General features: G+C 39.1%; 2 protein-coding genes and 2 pseudogenes across 2 annotated transcripts in view; 1 reads left to right on the top strand and 3 right to left on the bottom strand.

The window, feature by feature from the left end:
• Positions 1-445: 445 nt before the first annotated feature.
• On the bottom strand, positions 446-7577 carry LOC110048200 (tachykinin-like peptides receptor 86C). The gene is made up of 2 exons (XM_020753986.2): positions 7337-7577; positions 446-2176 (listed from the first exon to the last, which is right to left on the bottom strand). Exons 1-2 carry the CDS (start codon positions 7434-7436, stop codon positions 1086-1088), a joined length of 1191 nt encoding a protein of 396 aa, XP_020609645.2. The 5' UTR covers positions 7437-7577; the 3' UTR covers positions 446-1085.
• Positions 7578-9081: 1504 nt separating this feature from the next.
• On the bottom strand, positions 9082-10199 carry LOC149112069 (substance-K receptor-like; annotated as a pseudogene).
• Positions 10200-14806: 4607 nt separating this feature from the next.
• On the bottom strand, positions 14807-15803 carry LOC149112068 (uncharacterized; annotated as a pseudogene).
• Positions 15804-16325: 522 nt separating this feature from the next.
• The window catches only part of LOC110048159 (uncharacterized), a 2349-nt gene continuing 1598 nt past the window's right edge, over positions 16326-17076 (top strand). Inside the window, exons 1-2 of the mRNA XM_020753947.2 lie at positions 16326-16414; positions 16740-17076. The exon at positions 16740-17076 is cut by the window's right edge and continues 320 nt beyond it. Coding sequence (XP_020609606.2) covers positions 16326-16414; positions 16740-17076 — 426 coding nt within the window. The remainder of the gene's footprint in view (positions 16415-16739) is intronic.

Raw genomic sequence — 17076 nt, 5'->3', positions numbered from 1 at the left:
ATTCATTTCCAGCAGATTCCACAACATAGAAAGATATTTCACCTTACCGGCAGAAAGGAAAATCAAAAACGAGGAAAGCAGCCTTGAGCTGGAGAGTTAGCTATCATACACAGCGTCTTCCAGGTCTGTCCCTAAGATGCTTCAAATTTTTAAAAAAGATGCTCAAAATGTCTCAAAACGTTGCTCAAACATTGCTCCACAATCTTCACGTTGCTTTTCATATTTTGTACAAGAAGTAAATTATCCTGCCAAAGAACCTATTTTCACTGCCTGCTCAACCTTATCTGGCATGCGTAGTCTCGCACCCGCTGTGGCTGCTATCTTAAGTGGCTTTATCTTCGAGGTCACTCGAGCATGAGCTGTCGTACTCCGCCAGTTTGAATCTATCAACCCACCGCTGAACACTAATTTGATTCGTAATTATTCCCAGAACTGCTTTGGAAAGTTGTGGTTAGAATAAAGTTTTTATTTAGTCTTTATTACCACAAATAATCTACTTGTAATGCCTAAACTTAGCTTATCAGCTACTGTTGAGCTCTGACGCGCATGACCGCGACAGAGACCACTGTCTTGTATCACCGATAAATGCGTTTACAAATGAGCTCCTAATTACTGGCTTCCTTAGTTAAGTTAAACCATTACAACGAGTAGATAATGATAATAAATTAACCACCGCAATGGGTTATGTCTGATAACGAATAACCAATCAGGCGTCCTTCTTTGCACGTCTATATTTAGATTTCAAAACGTTATCGTTGGGAATGGATTTGTTAAATAATCCATTCTTGTCAATACTGTAATCGAACTTTCTTTTGCTTTGAGACTATTGCCTCTTTCAAGGCTTCTCTCCTGTTTTGTTTCCGGGAATATCAGCGAGCATGCTCCTACAACAAAAGATCGTGTAAACAGGCATACTGGGAAGAATTCGATGTCTTCATTCAACTTCTAGCTTACCTCGTTATATTCTTTGACATGCCAAATAAGATATCTTGTCATTTCAAAAACATCATTAAATTAGTTAATTAGAGGATTTATGCACATTTATCTCCGAGACCATTTGGCACTAGCGTGTGGTGAGCTGAAATCTAAGGCGGCGAGACTCTGTGGTTGAAAGACGAGTATGCCGTCAACTCAACAGCTCCTTCTTCCTGAACGAAAGAGTTCAAAGTCTGTCTGTTTCTCATTGGTTCTGCGTTTTCAAATCTACTTTCTAATCCAATGCAGCACGGCTTTGGTTCAGGTACGAGAAGTCTTAAGCATGAACAAGCAGATTTCAGACTATGGCGAAAGCTTTCGATAAATATAAAATACAAACACGGATTACATGCACTACTGTTCAATATCAACCAGAAAGACATGAAAAACACTATGGGGTGGTGCATGATGGATGAAATGTCACTGGATCTTACATGAATCAAGTCTGAAAGCATGAATGCAAAAATAGGCGCATATGAAACACTAAACACGATTACAACTGATATCATTAAAACAGTGACCTTTCGTGCTGTACGAATGGCAAGCGCTTGCTGATTGTTGGAAACTTCGCCAGGAATGTTTCTTCTCCAAAGACGATAACAAATGATAGAATAAAGCACAATTAGAACGATAAACGAGACAACTAAACAGCACAAAAAGGAGTACTTTTCTAGAGAGCTTCTATCAACTACACACAGGAGCATGTTTTCATCCCCAAAGTACAACACTTTCGGTGTCAATGCCGCTTTAACAGACAACAAAACTGAAGTCAGCCACACAGCTGGAATTCCTACTTTTACCACCCATTTTGATGATAATTTATACTTTAATGGTCGAGCGACGGCAAGATATCGATCAATAGCGATAGCTACCAAGTTGAAAATAGAGCAGAAAATCAAGAGAGGACCTACAAAAGATAATATTTTACAAGTGACGTTTCCCAGGGTGCCTCCAAACCACGTGTCTCCAGTATGCAGGTGCTTAATAAATGCAGGGGCCTGGAGCACGGTGATCAAAAGATCACAAATTGCCAAGTTCATGATGAGACAATTCGTTGATGTTCTCATGGAGCGATGTTTGGTTATGACGTAGATGACAAGAGAGTTTCCCATCACAGACACCAGGAAGGTGAACAACACGGCGCTGGTGAAAATCACTTTTGTTGGGTAGGTGTTGTTGAGGCCAGCGGGATATTCTGGATCTGTCGCGGAGGGATAATATCAATAGTTAAAAACTGGATCATTGGATAATGTAATTCAAGAGTTTTCATTGGCTTAGCCATCATGGTATATATAAGATACCTCTTACTAACCGAGTTCGAGGTCCGCACTATAAGTTACGGCCCGAGTTTTTTCCCCTTCGATTTATGGCCCAAGCGCGAAGAGCGCCGGCTATAAATCGACGGGGAAAAAACGAGGATCCGTAACTTATAGTTCGAACCGATTTATTTTATCTCCACTGTGTGTCTGACGGTTTCGGGAACGATTTCTATTCACGCGGAACCGCTTCAAATTTCTGAAGAACGTCGGAAGCAAAACAAGTCAATTTGAAATCGTTGTTAAGTCGTTAGCACGTTTTAATAAACAATCTAAAGTGAAAGAAAGTTTTAAACTAAGTTAAGAACACTTGGTGATAAATCACGAAACATTTTAAAAATTGACTAAATTGACCAATCACAGCCCGCGTAGTAACAACTGAGAGATGTAATAAGAAAAATTATACAATGCTCTACAAATATGGTAAGCGTACGCCTGAGCTTTTGGGCGTTTTTATTTTTATTTTGTTTCAGCTTTCTATATTTTGGGGGCTTTTTTTAATAAAACAGTTATTCCACTCGCGCCTCGTTTGTGTCCTGATATGAGATGGTAAATTGCTAACGAGGCGTGTAGCGCTGAGTTGGTTATAATCATCTCATATCCGACAAGCGCGAGTGTGATTATTGCGTTCGCAGAACGCAGTTCATAATCTTGGGTGTCCTGTGGTTTCAAGGGTGACCTATTTTGAGACCTTTTAGTCGAACATCTGCATTTTCTGCGCCATTTTGAATGATGTCATATGTCACACGTCGTATGCGCAAAGACTATCGCGCACCTTGTGGTTTTCGTAGTAGTCTGAGGGAGTCTGACAAAGTCTGAGCATCGTTAAGGGACTGTGCGATAATTAACTGGAGGGGAGGGGGGGAGGGCTGGGAAATGGGTGAAATATGACCCAAAACTAAGTCATACCCCCCTCGCATTAAGCAAAAATTAATTTCACCCCCCCCTTCTCATAATGATAATATTAAGGCTACCCTCCCCTCCCTTGAAAAAAGTCTCCTCCCATTGATTCCCTCATACCTAGTTTACTTGTTGGAGTTCCTCCTCCGGTACAAACATCACTTCAAATGGCTCTTCGACGTATGTCGAAGAATCATTTGAAGAGTCATCAGAATCACTGGACTCTGAGCTTGTGTCGTCTTCGCATGAATTGGGAGATTCCCCATCTTGTACAGCATCTCTGGCACTAAGGTTCCCGCGTGCGTGAGTGAGAACTCGATCAATCAACGCAGCCTTACTTCCACTTAACTTCAGACCTTTTTGTTTTAGATACATTTTCAGCTGCTTGTTGGTAAGCGCTTTTACATCTTTTTTAATTGTCCAAGAAATAACCGGAAGAGTGTTCCTTTCTCTTACGTACACTTTTTTTTTGCTTTTGCATCGAGGAACTCAAGGTGCTGTACATAACTTTTTCATGCAGTCTCGTCCACGTTGTACTGGGAACATACCTTTTGCAAAGACCTCTCTTCAGAAGAGGGCAATTTTCCCTCGTTGAACAATCTCTTTATCTGGACACTTGGGAGAAACTTGTCGATCTGGTCTCCAGTGGACGTTGCCGTAGTGAATGGTAAACACTTTCCAGGCGAAGTAGCATCTAGGGTTGGAACTGGAGAACGTTGGACAGGAACACCTCTTGTCCAACCTTCATTAAGGCATCCATCGCAACGTTGGAGTGCAGGAAAACTTAAGGTACTCAAGGAAGTACTGCCCCTGACGAATATGGTCTTCTTTTAATTTCTGAAGCTTTTCAAACAAAGCATCCCCACACATATTAAATTTTAAATCCAACCCCTCTTTCTCTTGTTGTCATTTTCACCTATGCCCCACCCCCCCTCAAATTTTCCAAGCCCCCTCCTCACCAGGTAATTATTGTACAGTCCCTAAGCGGATTCCTAAAGCTAGAGACTACCTCGTGGTTATGTTGACGAACACGACTTTGAATCGCCTTGACTTCGGAATATTAACAATGGGAACAGCTATATTTCACTGACTGTAGCTTGATTGAATTTGTTGATTAGTTCCAGTCGCTACAGATAGCTCAATCTTTATCCGGTCGAATATTGTTCGCTCGAATATGGTTTGGAATCGGTGGAAAAGTACTCTGAAGGCAAGATCCATGAGAGTGAGCCTGAACCAAGGAAAGGCAACGTAAAAAAAAAAACTGTCTACGGGAAAATATTCAGGGGAAATATTCGAATCAGTCGCGCGGAGTTTGTTTACGATAAACAAGTACGCGATTGCAAATGTGTGCTTCTATTTGTGCTTCCAGCTTAGGATAATGTACGTAAAAAATATATACTTTAACAAGTTACCTTTTACGCTTAAACATTACCAGTTGATGTGAAATATTTAGCACGAAATATTGTAAATATGTTTGTGAGTCTACGGAAACTGGCACCGTCACGTAACGTATCAACAAATCGTAGTTTATACAGGGTACCTCTTCATTGGCATGGACTTTGACACTGTGATATATCTGTCTGTAAAACCTCGTTTGCTGATGAAAAATGGTGATTTTAGCAATAGACAGAGGTTGAAAGTCAGTTTGTGAAATCATTTAAGGTATACATATTAAAGTGACGGCGTCGAAAGCACTTATAATCTTTGATTACTTCTAGTTGTTTTATTAAAAGCGCCCTCAAAATAAGGCAAAATAATCGAAAATAAAATAAAATTAAAACAGAAACGTCCCCCATCTCCTCCGCTAAAAAGATTATGTATGCTTGCCTATTTCGTAGAGCATTGTATATGTAATTGCTCTTATACTATGATAGCTAAGCCAATGAAAACGGGCGTATTATAAAATGCAACTTCATTTGTCACTGTATATACGTGTTGTGGAGTGATTCGTGATTTGACAAGAGTCGATACTGATAACATGGACCTGAAAGTTAAGTAAGAGAGCTTATAATCCCGCTCATTGTGACGGGGCACATGTAAAATGCGGGAAAAAATCCTATTAGCCGTGAACATTCCATAAGCTTCGACATCTTATTTTCCTTTAAACAATTAAAAAAGACGACACAGTTTAAATTTGCAACACATGTTTCGGATACTCAGTATCCATCTTCAGTTAAAGGATGTTTACAGGTGAGTGACTTTATACAAAGTAGATAACAAGTAGGTGTAAATTTTGTAATTTACACCTAATTGTTACCTACTTTATAATCAGTATAGATTTAGCCAAGCCTAAACGCGAAACTCCTGCGCCGGGTTGTTCGAAGCCCGATTAAGATAACCCAGATTAAGCGAGAAATTTAATTTGAGTTTTGTAACTTTGCAGTGAGGTTTTCTGTATGTTGTTTAGCCTTCTGTTTTGAGTTTGAATAATCTCAAAATACAGAAAACAAAACCAGCGAAAAACATTTGTATACAAGAACTATTTTTACTCCTGTTAACTTTAATCCTGCGAACAACCAGACCCCGTTTACAAGTTAATCTGACATGAGCCCGCGATCCAATCGAAAAACCAGCACCTGGTCAGCGGTCAACTTAAAAAAAACACGTGACCTCGATGAGCTGTAAACTTGAGCCCGCGATATGGTCACGTGATACAGATCAGCGTATACCTTGTTTTGACAGGTGTCAATTGACCATAACATGGATGTCCAATATCAAACAATGAGGCTATAGAGTAAGGCTGTGTTTCTGTCAACCTTTTAGCTGGAGTATGGCCGCCATCTTGCGCGACTCCGTCGTCGTCGTTGTCGTCGTGCGTACGCGCCCATGAGCAATACCGCTAGCCATAATAACCATGAGAAAATCAATTCATGGGTTTCCTTTTCTTTTCTTATATGGGTATGGTGCTTCGCTTGGCGGCCCTTCGGGCCGCCGGAGCTTTAAAATGTTTGATATCAATCTTACTGCTACGAAAATAAGGAGGAAGACTGAAAAAAAAAACAAAAAAAACAAAAAAACAACAACAACAACAAAAAACATTATTCTGCTGTGGTTAAACTATCCAAATCAAATGAAAGTAAATAAAAACCCCAATGATTTATATCTTCCGGCTGCAGCAATCTGTTTTCTTTTATTTGTTTTTACGAGGCTTTTTGTTAACTGTTCTGAAAATTTTCCTAGTACTGGAGGAACTGGTAATAGGACTGAGTGGAGTCCAATTCGCTCTGTAATGATACTCATGGTAAACAAAGCGGACTCCCGCAGCGCGTCGTCCAGTTTTGTTATTACTCGTATGATTACAGACCAAAATAGACTCCACTCAGTCCTATTACCATTACGAACTGTTAAAAGAAGGAAAAGACTGAAAAAAAATCATTATTCTGCGTCGGCTAAACCATTTAAATCAGATTGAATTAAATGAAAGCTCCAATGATTTATATCTTTCGGCCGGCAGCAATTTGATTTCCTATCATGTACTTTGCTGTACTTTGAGTAACTGTTATCATGTAAATTTCCCAAGTACTGGAGGAACAGCAATCTATTGTTCATGGCTTGGGATTTGTAAATATAAAGACATCTTCAAGCTTGTTTTAACCAATATTTCAGTTTTGCGTCCTATGATCTTGATGACAGGAAGTTAGAGCGATTTCACCGTAAATATCGAGAACTGATCGAGAATGAATGATAACAATTAACGAATAGTGAATTTTGGACCAATAATTATCTCTTGCAAACATTTTATATAACCGCCATTTTTAAAAAGGTTGAAGCTAGAAGGCGTCGAACCTATGGTGACAAGAACGATTCCGTAAAACAACATAAGCACACAGTTGATGAATCTGTAAGATGGACCGGGAGTAGACAAATTGCATCCAGTCGAATATTTCAGTTTGTTCATTGGTGACTGACCGAGTTCCTACAAAAATGAGCTAATAAAGTAGGCAGTTGTCCACAGAGCAGCAAAGTAACTTTCCTCAAATTTTATCCGTTTTGCAGGCGTCTTTACTTCAACGAATATTTAATAACACTATACATTTGAATCAAATCACGTTTTGTACACAGGTTTCATTTTACCCCAGGTTTGGACCTTTCAATTACAAGACGCCAGGTTGAAAATCACTACTCTGGTGTATTATGCCGCTTACCTTTCTCGTCTGTTTCACTGTAGTTTGAAGTAATTCCTTCAGCACTTAATATCCACACACAACTCACAATAACGAGGCAACCAAGGCTAGACACGTGCATATTGCTTCAGTTTGCTCCAGTTCACAATCTGGCTTAAAGAACAAGGGAAATGTCTTTCAGTCTTAGTCGCTTGTCGTTTTACGTTACAGGCCAGGAGTTAATTACTGTTTTTAACTTGAGAAAAGATATCATGCTGGCATACAAAGCAACATCGGTAAAAAGACGATTGCAACGTCACTTAAATATTAATAAAATTCATGAGTTTTATTACTGCCTATTGCCTAAATAAATAGTGTTAAGATTCTTTTTGAGTTTATCATAAACAAAATTTCTGAATTTTGTGCACTGCTTTTTTCTGGTATATTCAAAATTAAAGCTTACAGACTGAAAATTGCAAAAACACTCGTCATAATTTCATCATTACATTTCTTAGATTTAGAAACCAACAGGACATGAGTTCATGGAAAGATAATTAAAAATTGATTCGGAAAGTATTTGTTTTGTCAGGAAACCTCGAGGTACTGTTATGGAAATTAATGTTAAATTAGTAAATCGGGTCTTCAACGTTGTATACGAGTTTTCTGTTAAATTTATTGAAAGAAAAAACTTCAAGTTCGTCGTTTGCTCGAGTAATGAGTGGGACCTTTTAAGATATAAGGAGGAATCAGGGGAGGACTAAAATAACCTGTTGTTGTTGGTATACCTTAGTCCCTCAAAATATTTGATCATGTTCCCTTGTTCTCCTAAACCTCCTAAGTGGTCCTCAGATAAGTATGCAAGTGACAGAACTCATGACACCTGCTTTTTAATCTTTTTAATTTCCCGCATTAATAGCAACGTCGACTGAGACGCGCAAGACAGTAAACAATGAATTTATATTTCACTTTTGAATCTCTTAGTGAATCCGTTGGATCTGTTCAGTAAATCCACTATCGGTATAAAATCACGGTCAAGCTAGATAGTTAATACCAGCATTCAATTCCAAAAGGAACACGAAAAATTAGCCGTCGTGGTCCACTTTCCTACAGAACTTGGCCATTTCACTTTGTAATTTTGAGGTCAAGACGATCAACAAACGTACTAAGATCCGACGCACGTACCGCGTAGCCACTGCTCGGCTCATTTAACAATTTGTTTGCTGGAATTCTCGTTGCCTTTGTTTTACCGTTGTGTTTAGCTCGATTCGTAATTCAATAAATCAGTGTGGAGAGATTAAGAAAGTGTTAAACAATAAAAATATGAATTATTTCATATATACTTCACATATATCTATGCTTTCCTATTTCGATGCTGATCAAATTATACCTTCTCCTAATATTGTGTTATTAATTGATACTTTAGAAGGAAAACTTGAGCTCAGTCATACACCATTGAACACCATCATGTCGAGAACTTCCAGCTGTATTTACCGTTACCTTGGTTACTTTTCTTGCGGGCGTCAGTCCCTGGCGACTGAAGTAGTTCTTTGGTATACCCGGGATGTTGACAATCGTCCGTCTCTCCAAGCCGAGCGGTGCTCTCCATAGCTTATTTCCCCTGAGTTTAAACATAGTTAAAGGAGGGGACCCACTAACTATGGTTTAAAAGAGCGTTCTCCACCCGGAGTTCCCCACCACAGTCCTAAAGAGTCATAGGCATTAACATAAGCATACACAGGAGCCGTATATATCGAGATCCCGAGGATCGGGAAGTTTGTCCAATCTGACAATAACTGAATTCAATATTGGCCAATCTCTAGATTATTTTTCTCTAATTATACAAAAGTGGAAGTTGATTCTATCATTATATTGGAATCTATCTGCGACTCTGGGGTTGACAGAGGGGTGACGCTGTCAACTCAATAGATCTTTCTCCTTGGGTGAAGATATTTCTCATTAGCTCTTCAGTTTTAAAGTGCCTTTATCTTCTAATGCACCAAAGTCTTAAATTAGGGGCATAAAATCCCGAGCAAATAGTTTTCAGACTTTGGCGGAAGCTTTCGATAAATATAAAATATAAACACGGATTACATGCGCTACCATTCAGTATTTCTTGTAGATTAAAACGTAAATGGCAGATTTTGCATCAAACAAGTAAGAAAGTAAGATAACAAACGCTGGCGTTCATGAAACAAAAAACACGATTACAACTGATATCATTAAAACAGTGACCTTTCGTGCTGTACGAATAGCAAGCGCTTGCTGATTGTTGGAAACTTCTCAAGGAATGTTTCTTCTCCAAAGACGAGAACAAATGACAGAATAAAATACGATCAAAATAATAAGCGAGCCTATTATACTCGACGCAGATAAAATAATCTTGAGTGCTACGTCCAGCCTTAAAGCATTTTGGCTTTCTCTCATTATAAATGTTCGCTGCAAATAACGTGTCAATACACGAAAGAGCTGAAATCAACCATATAGTTGGAATGGCAAGTCTTACAACCCATCTCTATGATATACGTTAGTGGTCGAGTGACGGCAAGATATCGATCAGCCGCTATGGCAATGAAGTTGAAGGCCGAGCAGGAGAGCAACACAGTACCTCTATAAGTTGTTACTTTACAAATAACAGTTCCCACGGTATACCACCCAGCCACGTTCCTCCAGTGTGAGAATATTTAACAAACAAGGGTGTCTCAATGACAGCAATCAAAAGTTCGCAAATTGCCAAGTTCATGATGAGACCATTCGTTGATGCCCTCATGGAGCGATGTTTGGTTATGACACAGATGACAAGGGAGCTGCCCATCACAGACACCAGGAAGGTGAACATCATGGCGCTGGTGAAAGGCACTTTTGTTGGGTAGCTGTGTTTTATGTCAGCAGTGTATTGAAGACCCGTTTATAAATTTGTTGTACACAAATAAGTTGGTGAGTTTGTGATGAACCCGTAGATTCAAGTTAAGTTGTGTTATAGGTTTCTTAGAAATTGAAAATTAGAGAAACAAGAGAATGCATGTCTAATATGTAAAGAGTGTCAGTGAATGTTTACCGAAAGGTCCAGCCATCTCCATGAATTTCTCGTTTGATTAAAAATGGACAAAAGCTGGCGATTCTAAACCATCTATCTAAAAACAACCAAATCATATTCGCAATATGTATTTGATTGGTATTTGGACGACTGCTGTCTGTTTGGTTTTTCTTTTCTTATTGGATAATGTTCAGGAAACTAAAATGAATGATAAGACTGTGTATTTGGTTTACTGCTTTAATTAAAATCCACCCCTTTGTTAGTGTTAGGTTTATATTTCACGGATATACGGTGCTACTTTGTTTTCCTTTAATTTTGTCTCTTCGTTTGCTTTCACACTGGGTTTTGACTGATTAAGCTCCACAGCAAAGTGATCTGTTGTGTGATAGATAACGGCTCGACGTGAAGTCCTGTTAGAAGACCATGTTGTTTCATTAAAGAATCTGAAAAAGAGAATCTCTCAGTTCTTGATCGTTTGTCGGTTTATGCCATGACCCAGGAGTGATTTGCACTCAACTTTAGAAAAGATGTGCTTTGGTCATGTCGACATACAAAGCAAAATTGCTTTTGACCGAGTATTATCAGTTTATTTGCAATCCTTCTTAAATATTCATTTCTGTTAATAGCTGTTAATGAAATTCATGAGCTTGTCAGTATATATTACAGTCTAAAGACGTTTTCACTAAATACATACATGGCTTTTTGTTTAGACTTGAGTATATTACAGCGGTACGACAACATTTCCTGAAAATCTCATTAAAATTGAAGCTGATTACAAAAACATATGTTTCAACAGGCAACCGTGAAGTTATATCCTCAGTTTATCGATCTTCCTTTGACTGACAACATGACCAATAAATGTTTTATCAGGTGGAGAGCAATAACTCCTGAATAGCAACGATCTAGAAAAGGGAAAGGGTTGCATCAATTTAGAGCGTTTGCGTATAGAGATTAGTGTGCTGTTTTATGAGGATGGCAGCTGCAGAAGAGCATTTTTCAAACCACAATGAAACAGACCCCGAGAAAGGTTGGTGTTTGAAATTGAAGTCAGGGCATAAGAACAGAGTCACAAGGCAAACAACTTCCCTTATTTCCTAGATGCAGTACTTATATATTCGCAGTCGGTGTACTAAGAAAGCAATCAGATTTGAATGGCTGCAAATTAATCGCGCAAGTGCATAACGTTTTCGTTTTTTTTTTTTTGTTTGTTTTCAGCCTTTCCGAAGAATGTCAGTAGAACATTACCCAGCAACAAATTTGATCTGTATAATTTTTTCTCAGTATAACTCCAGCCTGCTGATTGTGTAGTTTTTTTTTTTTTTTTTTTTTGGCACCCGATTGTCAAAGTGATTTCGTGACATGGCAACCCTGATTCTTTAAATTGGTTTTGGCAAACTGTGAGCACAGAACCCACTATTTACAAAACATTGCGCCCGGCCCAGCTTCGATCAAGTTGTGCGACTCACCTGTTGAAGTTACTGCTCAAATACACAAAAACGAAACTTAATTTCAGTCAAAAGCGTCAAAAAATCGTCAAAAATTGAGGCGCACTAATTTCTAACATACATAAGTTTGAAACTATCAAACAATAGATTGCTGTTGCTTTAGCAAAACTTAGCAAAATTTACACAACAGTTGGAAAAAATCCCTGAAAAGTAAATTAAAGAAACTGATTACTTGATCTGTAATAAGATGCCATTCGTTTAAGTTTGTTTAACATTAACCAATGAGAGAAGGAGAATAAGAAGGGCGGCATTTGATGAAATGCCTGCCAAATATATCCTGCGCTTATCGTTTTATTATCAACATCGGCTCGAGAGTTCTGGTTTTAATTTAATGAGGAACTACATATTTTGTTCAGAATAACACAGCTATCATCCTACCTGGCGACACTCGAGGCGCCGGCTGCTGGCGCCAAATTAGAAGCTTAGAGACACAAAATGTTTTTTAATTTTCACTTTTTACAGTCTGATATGGGTTTTGGAATTACAAATTTTTTTTCGTAAACATTTGACGCCGTCTCTGGTGAAAGAAAATTGCCCGACTTCAATACTTTTCCTGTTACCATACATTGAATTTAAGACACTAAAGTTTTTTCCCGCCTACTTAATACTGACTGGTTAATTCAAATTTCAGGCGCGCCAGCCGTGTGCAAGGTTAGGGTGTTGGGATATTATTAGGGTTAGGGCATTAGGGTACTTGGGTATTAATGTATTTGGGTGTTAGGGTATTACGGTATTAGGGTATAAGGGTATTTCGGTATTAGGGTATTAGGGTATTATGGTATGGTATTGGGGTATTGGGGTATTAGAGTGTTAGGGTATTGGGGTAGTAGGGTAGGTATTAGGGTATTGAGTTTTTAGGGTTTTGGATTATTAGGGTTTTGAGGTATTGGTGTATTGGTGTATTGGGCTATTAGGGTATTAGGGTATTGGATTATTGGGGTATCTGGGTATTAGGGTATTGGGGAATTACCGGCTTATACCCTAATACCTTAACACCCTAACACCCTAGAACCTTAATCTCCTAACACTCTAATACTCTAATAAACTAATACCCTATTAGGGTATTAGTTTATTAGAGTATTAAATACCCTAATATCCTAATACCCTAATAACTTAATAACCTAATACCCAAATACCGTAATACCGTAATACCTGTATACCCTAATTGCCTTATATCCCAATACCTTAATTCCTCTTTGACTGCAAACTTCTCGGATGCCGACGTTTAGTGTGGTTAGTACACAGGGAACAGAGGACTCCTATTTGACGTTTTTTCTAGTTAAATTCGCCGTACAATTGTAGCGTGAATCGATTTTTTGTTGATTCAGATGTCCTCAAAATCAAACTGTGCACATGCGATCGTGTTGCGATGATTAAATCTACTACAAATAGACATAAAAAGCTTTTCACGAGAGCTGACATTCTCCCAAAAACAAAAGCAAATCCAAAATTACCGGTGAGTGTTGCGCTTCAAATTCCTTCGGTGTAGTGTGGACGGATTTTCTTCACCGAAAAAAGAGTTGAACAAGAAAAGAAAAAGACCAGTGGCTTAAAAAAACAAACGGAAAGAAAGCCTACGAATCCCGAAATGTAACTCGGGTCCACTAGATTGGAACGTGGGTGCTAACCACAGTAACACGTGAGAAACCTTGCTTCAAGGGGGAAAGATACAAAGTACAGTGGAACCCCGTTAATCCGGTCACCAACGGGCCACAAAAAGCTGGCCGTATTAACGGGGTGGCCGTATTAAAGGAGTTCTTTAAATAGGAATAGGAATATGACTGACTGAGCTTTTTTTCGGGCCAGAATAAAGTGGCCGTAATAACGAGGTGACCGTATTAACGGGGTGGTCGTAAGGCGGGGTTTCACTGTACTTTAGCCTTATCACAAACTGGCTAGCAAATATGCGAATTAGCTAACAAATGTGCGACATACAGCCTCTTAAACTGCAGACTTCTCGGACCCGACGTTTGGTGTGGCTAGTACACAAGGAATAGAGGAGTCCTATTTGTCCTTTTTTCCAGTTAAATTCGCCCTACAATTGTAGCGCAAATTGACTTTTTGTTGATTGCGAGAGGTGTTGTGTGACTTTGCGATATGATAACTCATCAAAGTGTATCAGCTTGAACAAGCCCCCAAATTTTTGTCTATGGGCAAAATTTTAATGCTCGGATTGCATTATAGTTCGTGAAAATCTATCTAGTTCTTCTTGCTTCCGCTATGCGGGATTCGTCTTCCAATGCGACTTATGTGAGTTTGTCCTCAAGACTGAGTAGGATTTTCTCGCAGTGGATTCTACGCTCGCGGTTGAAACTTATAACCTGGCTTAATCATGAGCCTTTTAGAGGCTCGCAAGACCGCGTTGTTCTTTATTAGAGACTTTTTCGACAAATGCTACGGTGGCCTCAACGAAACTGTTCGCTTTGATTTCCGAAATTTAATTTGAGCATCTCAACCCTCCAGTAGTAGTACCATCGATATGTAGAGGGGATTGCCTCTAGCTAATCAATCTTTACTAAACTTCAAACTTTGGAGCGGAAATTTACAACAGCAGCTTCCAGCAACTTCACCTCTGTCATCTAAAACGTTCCGCCAATGCGTATTACAAAAGCCAACATTGGGTCTTATTTAGAGTCAACTCCTAATTTAAGATAAGAATTGTAATAGAAATGTTAAATGAAACTACACCCAGAAAGCAAACAAAACAAGTTTTTTTAGTGCAACAATCGCAGCTAGACCACGATACACGTGCCTGCAATATTGACTAATACAGTGATTTCAGAAACTTTATCTACTGGACAGGGGAATTACTCCAAAAAGTTTACAGATGATGGAAGGGCATCATTTGCATATCATTTACATAATCTGTACCACCACTAAAACCCTATAGATTGCTTACGCAATCTCCGGGTTAAAAATGAACAGCGATACTCCTTACTAAAAAGTTTAGTATAGTAGATTCTTAGCCTAAAGTTTTAATTTTTTTTTCGGAAATCCATACGTTTAGAGCGACTTTGCCTGCTATTAGTATTTTTGGATAGCAAAATTCCATACTCGAAATATAGTCGCTACCTTAGCTTGATAAACAGCACGATATCTGTAGGATAGTCTCTATAACAGCTCGTCTCGCTTCCCTAATTAATCTTCCAACAGTATAAGACTGGATTCAGTGTTGAGTTAAATAACACCAGTGTTGATGAAAATGTCCAAGCAACGAGAGGTGATGGAAGCATTCCTTTTATTGCCATTGATGCCGTAATTACAGTCATTGGAAGGTAGCACGTGACTAATGCAAATTGTACCCACCATGCACTGGACAGTTTTTCTGTATCGCACCATGTTCAATGGTGCATGTCCATTTTGTTGTCCTTGGTGAACGTGTTCTTGTATTTGAACTTGATGACGAAGGAGCTTTTGATCAATCTTAACGTAACAGCAACTTGAAACCATTATACATAACAGAACAACTATAGAGATATAATATAAAGTGATGTTCTTGTTCCAAAACACCATAGTGGCAAAGCCCATATTCAGAGTCCAAAAACTGAGCACCGTTGCTAAAACTCGTTTAAAAGTAATTACTTGTCTGTATCTATGGCCCAGTAACAAGGCGAGAAGTCTGTCCACGCTTATTGTGGTCAGTGTGAGCAAAGACACCAAACACAAAACTTGACCGGTAAAGATAGTTATAGTATTGATGTGCGTACAAAGACTGAAGTTTTCATATTCTTTTGTCATTAAAAATATGGCAAGAAGTGGCTCCTCGAGAAGTCCGACAAAGAAATCAGTGAGCGCCAATGAACATAACAAGATCTTGGAGGGTGTATGAAGGGAAGATACCTTGTGAATGGCAACTAAGATCACAGTAGTACCTAATGTTGAAGTGATGGCGAGAAAGCTGTTCATAGAAACTAGAACAATTAATGCATGGGTTCCTGTTAAAGCCCGTTACATCCGCACGGGTAGACTAAGTAAGAAACCGAACAGACTTGACTTGTAATGGTACCCCGTGGGTACCCCGCGATAGTATTTGTAGCGTCACGTGACTGTCGCGTTGTTCCTCCGTGTTTCTTTGCAAAAGTTGTAAAACGATGCACGTCAAAAGGCGTGAAAGCGAAGTGCTGCGCAAGGCTGTGAAGCCGTAAATAAATACGTCGTCTTACCAGAACATTAATGGTCCTTCGAGCTGCGGATTTGAACGATCGTAAGTACAATTTGCTGTGGATTGACTGACTTCTGTGAGACTTTGCACAGTCAACACTCCTAACCACGTGTGCGACAAGAGCGGCTGCCAAATATTCGAGTGACTTTGAAATAGAAGACGAGCTATCTCAAAAATGGTAAATCAGTGGAGCAACTACGTGGATTGCTTAAAGGAAAGGGATTGCCGACGACTGGAAAGAAAAAAGTCTTGATTCAGAGGTTAGTAGATGATTATTATGAGTCAAAGACTGCTGGGAAACCAGAACCGTCGAAACAATCACCCGAAGATATGAATTTCGCTAAATTTAGCAAAGAACTTCCTCCAGCCGCAAACGCCAAACAACTGCAAGAGATTACTTCCATCAGACTAATGCAAAGGTATTGCAGGAGGATATTAAAGCCGTAAGTGCCCTTTCAGACTTGCGCGAAATTGAGAATAATAAGGTCAAAGTAGAGATCAGAATCGAAAAATTGTCAGAGCATCGTGTGACATTAAATATGTTCAGTTGAGAGATCGTATAATTTCATTACTCGCAGACGAGGAAACTGAGAATGAACTGTGCTGTTGAAGGTGATTCGTGGATGGGATAGATCAAGTTTTAGATGCAGCTCATGAATATTTAACTAAGGAGTCCAATTCAGAAGAGCAGTCTTCAAAAGGGAGTGTACATAAAGACCAATCGTCTAATCTCAAACTGCCTAGGATTGAGCTGCCCAAGTTTAGTGGTGATGTGTTGAAATTCCAAAACTTCTGGGACCAGTTTGAAGCTGTAGTGCATGACAATGATGATTTGCCCAATGTTCAAAAGTTCACTGACCTACGTTCAGTGCTGTCTGGCAATGCCTTGCAAACAATAAGAGGGTTTGAAGTGACTGGGACTAGCTATCAACCAGCTGTAGAATGTCTCAAACACAGATATGGAGGAAAACGTGTGGTTATCTCATCCCTTGTCAAATCAGTTGTTCAGATGGATGCAAAATCTGTTGTAACAGCACCATCCCTTCGTGATCTCTATCATACTCTAAAGAACAGAACTAGA

The sequence above is a fragment of the Orbicella faveolata genome, unplaced genomic scaffold, assembly GCF_042242905.1.
Source record: "Orbicella faveolata isolate gen_17 unplaced genomic scaffold, um_ofav_v1 contig_2, whole genome shotgun sequence".
NCBI lineage: Eukaryota > Metazoa > Cnidaria > Anthozoa > Scleractinia > Merulinidae > Orbicella > Orbicella faveolata.
The sequence above is the reverse complement of the archived record's forward strand: the minus strand, read 5'-3'. Positions and strand labels throughout refer to the sequence as shown.

Coding starts and splice junctions, on each gene's coding strand:
- LOC110048200 (XM_020753986.2), bottom strand. CDS start 7,436: ATGCACGTGTCTAGCCTTGGTTGCCTCGTTATTGTGAGTTGTGTGTGG. Junction 2,177..7,336: donor CAGTGAAACAGACGAGAAAG/GTAAGCGGCATA, acceptor CCTCCGCGACAG/ATCCAGAATATCCCGCTGGC.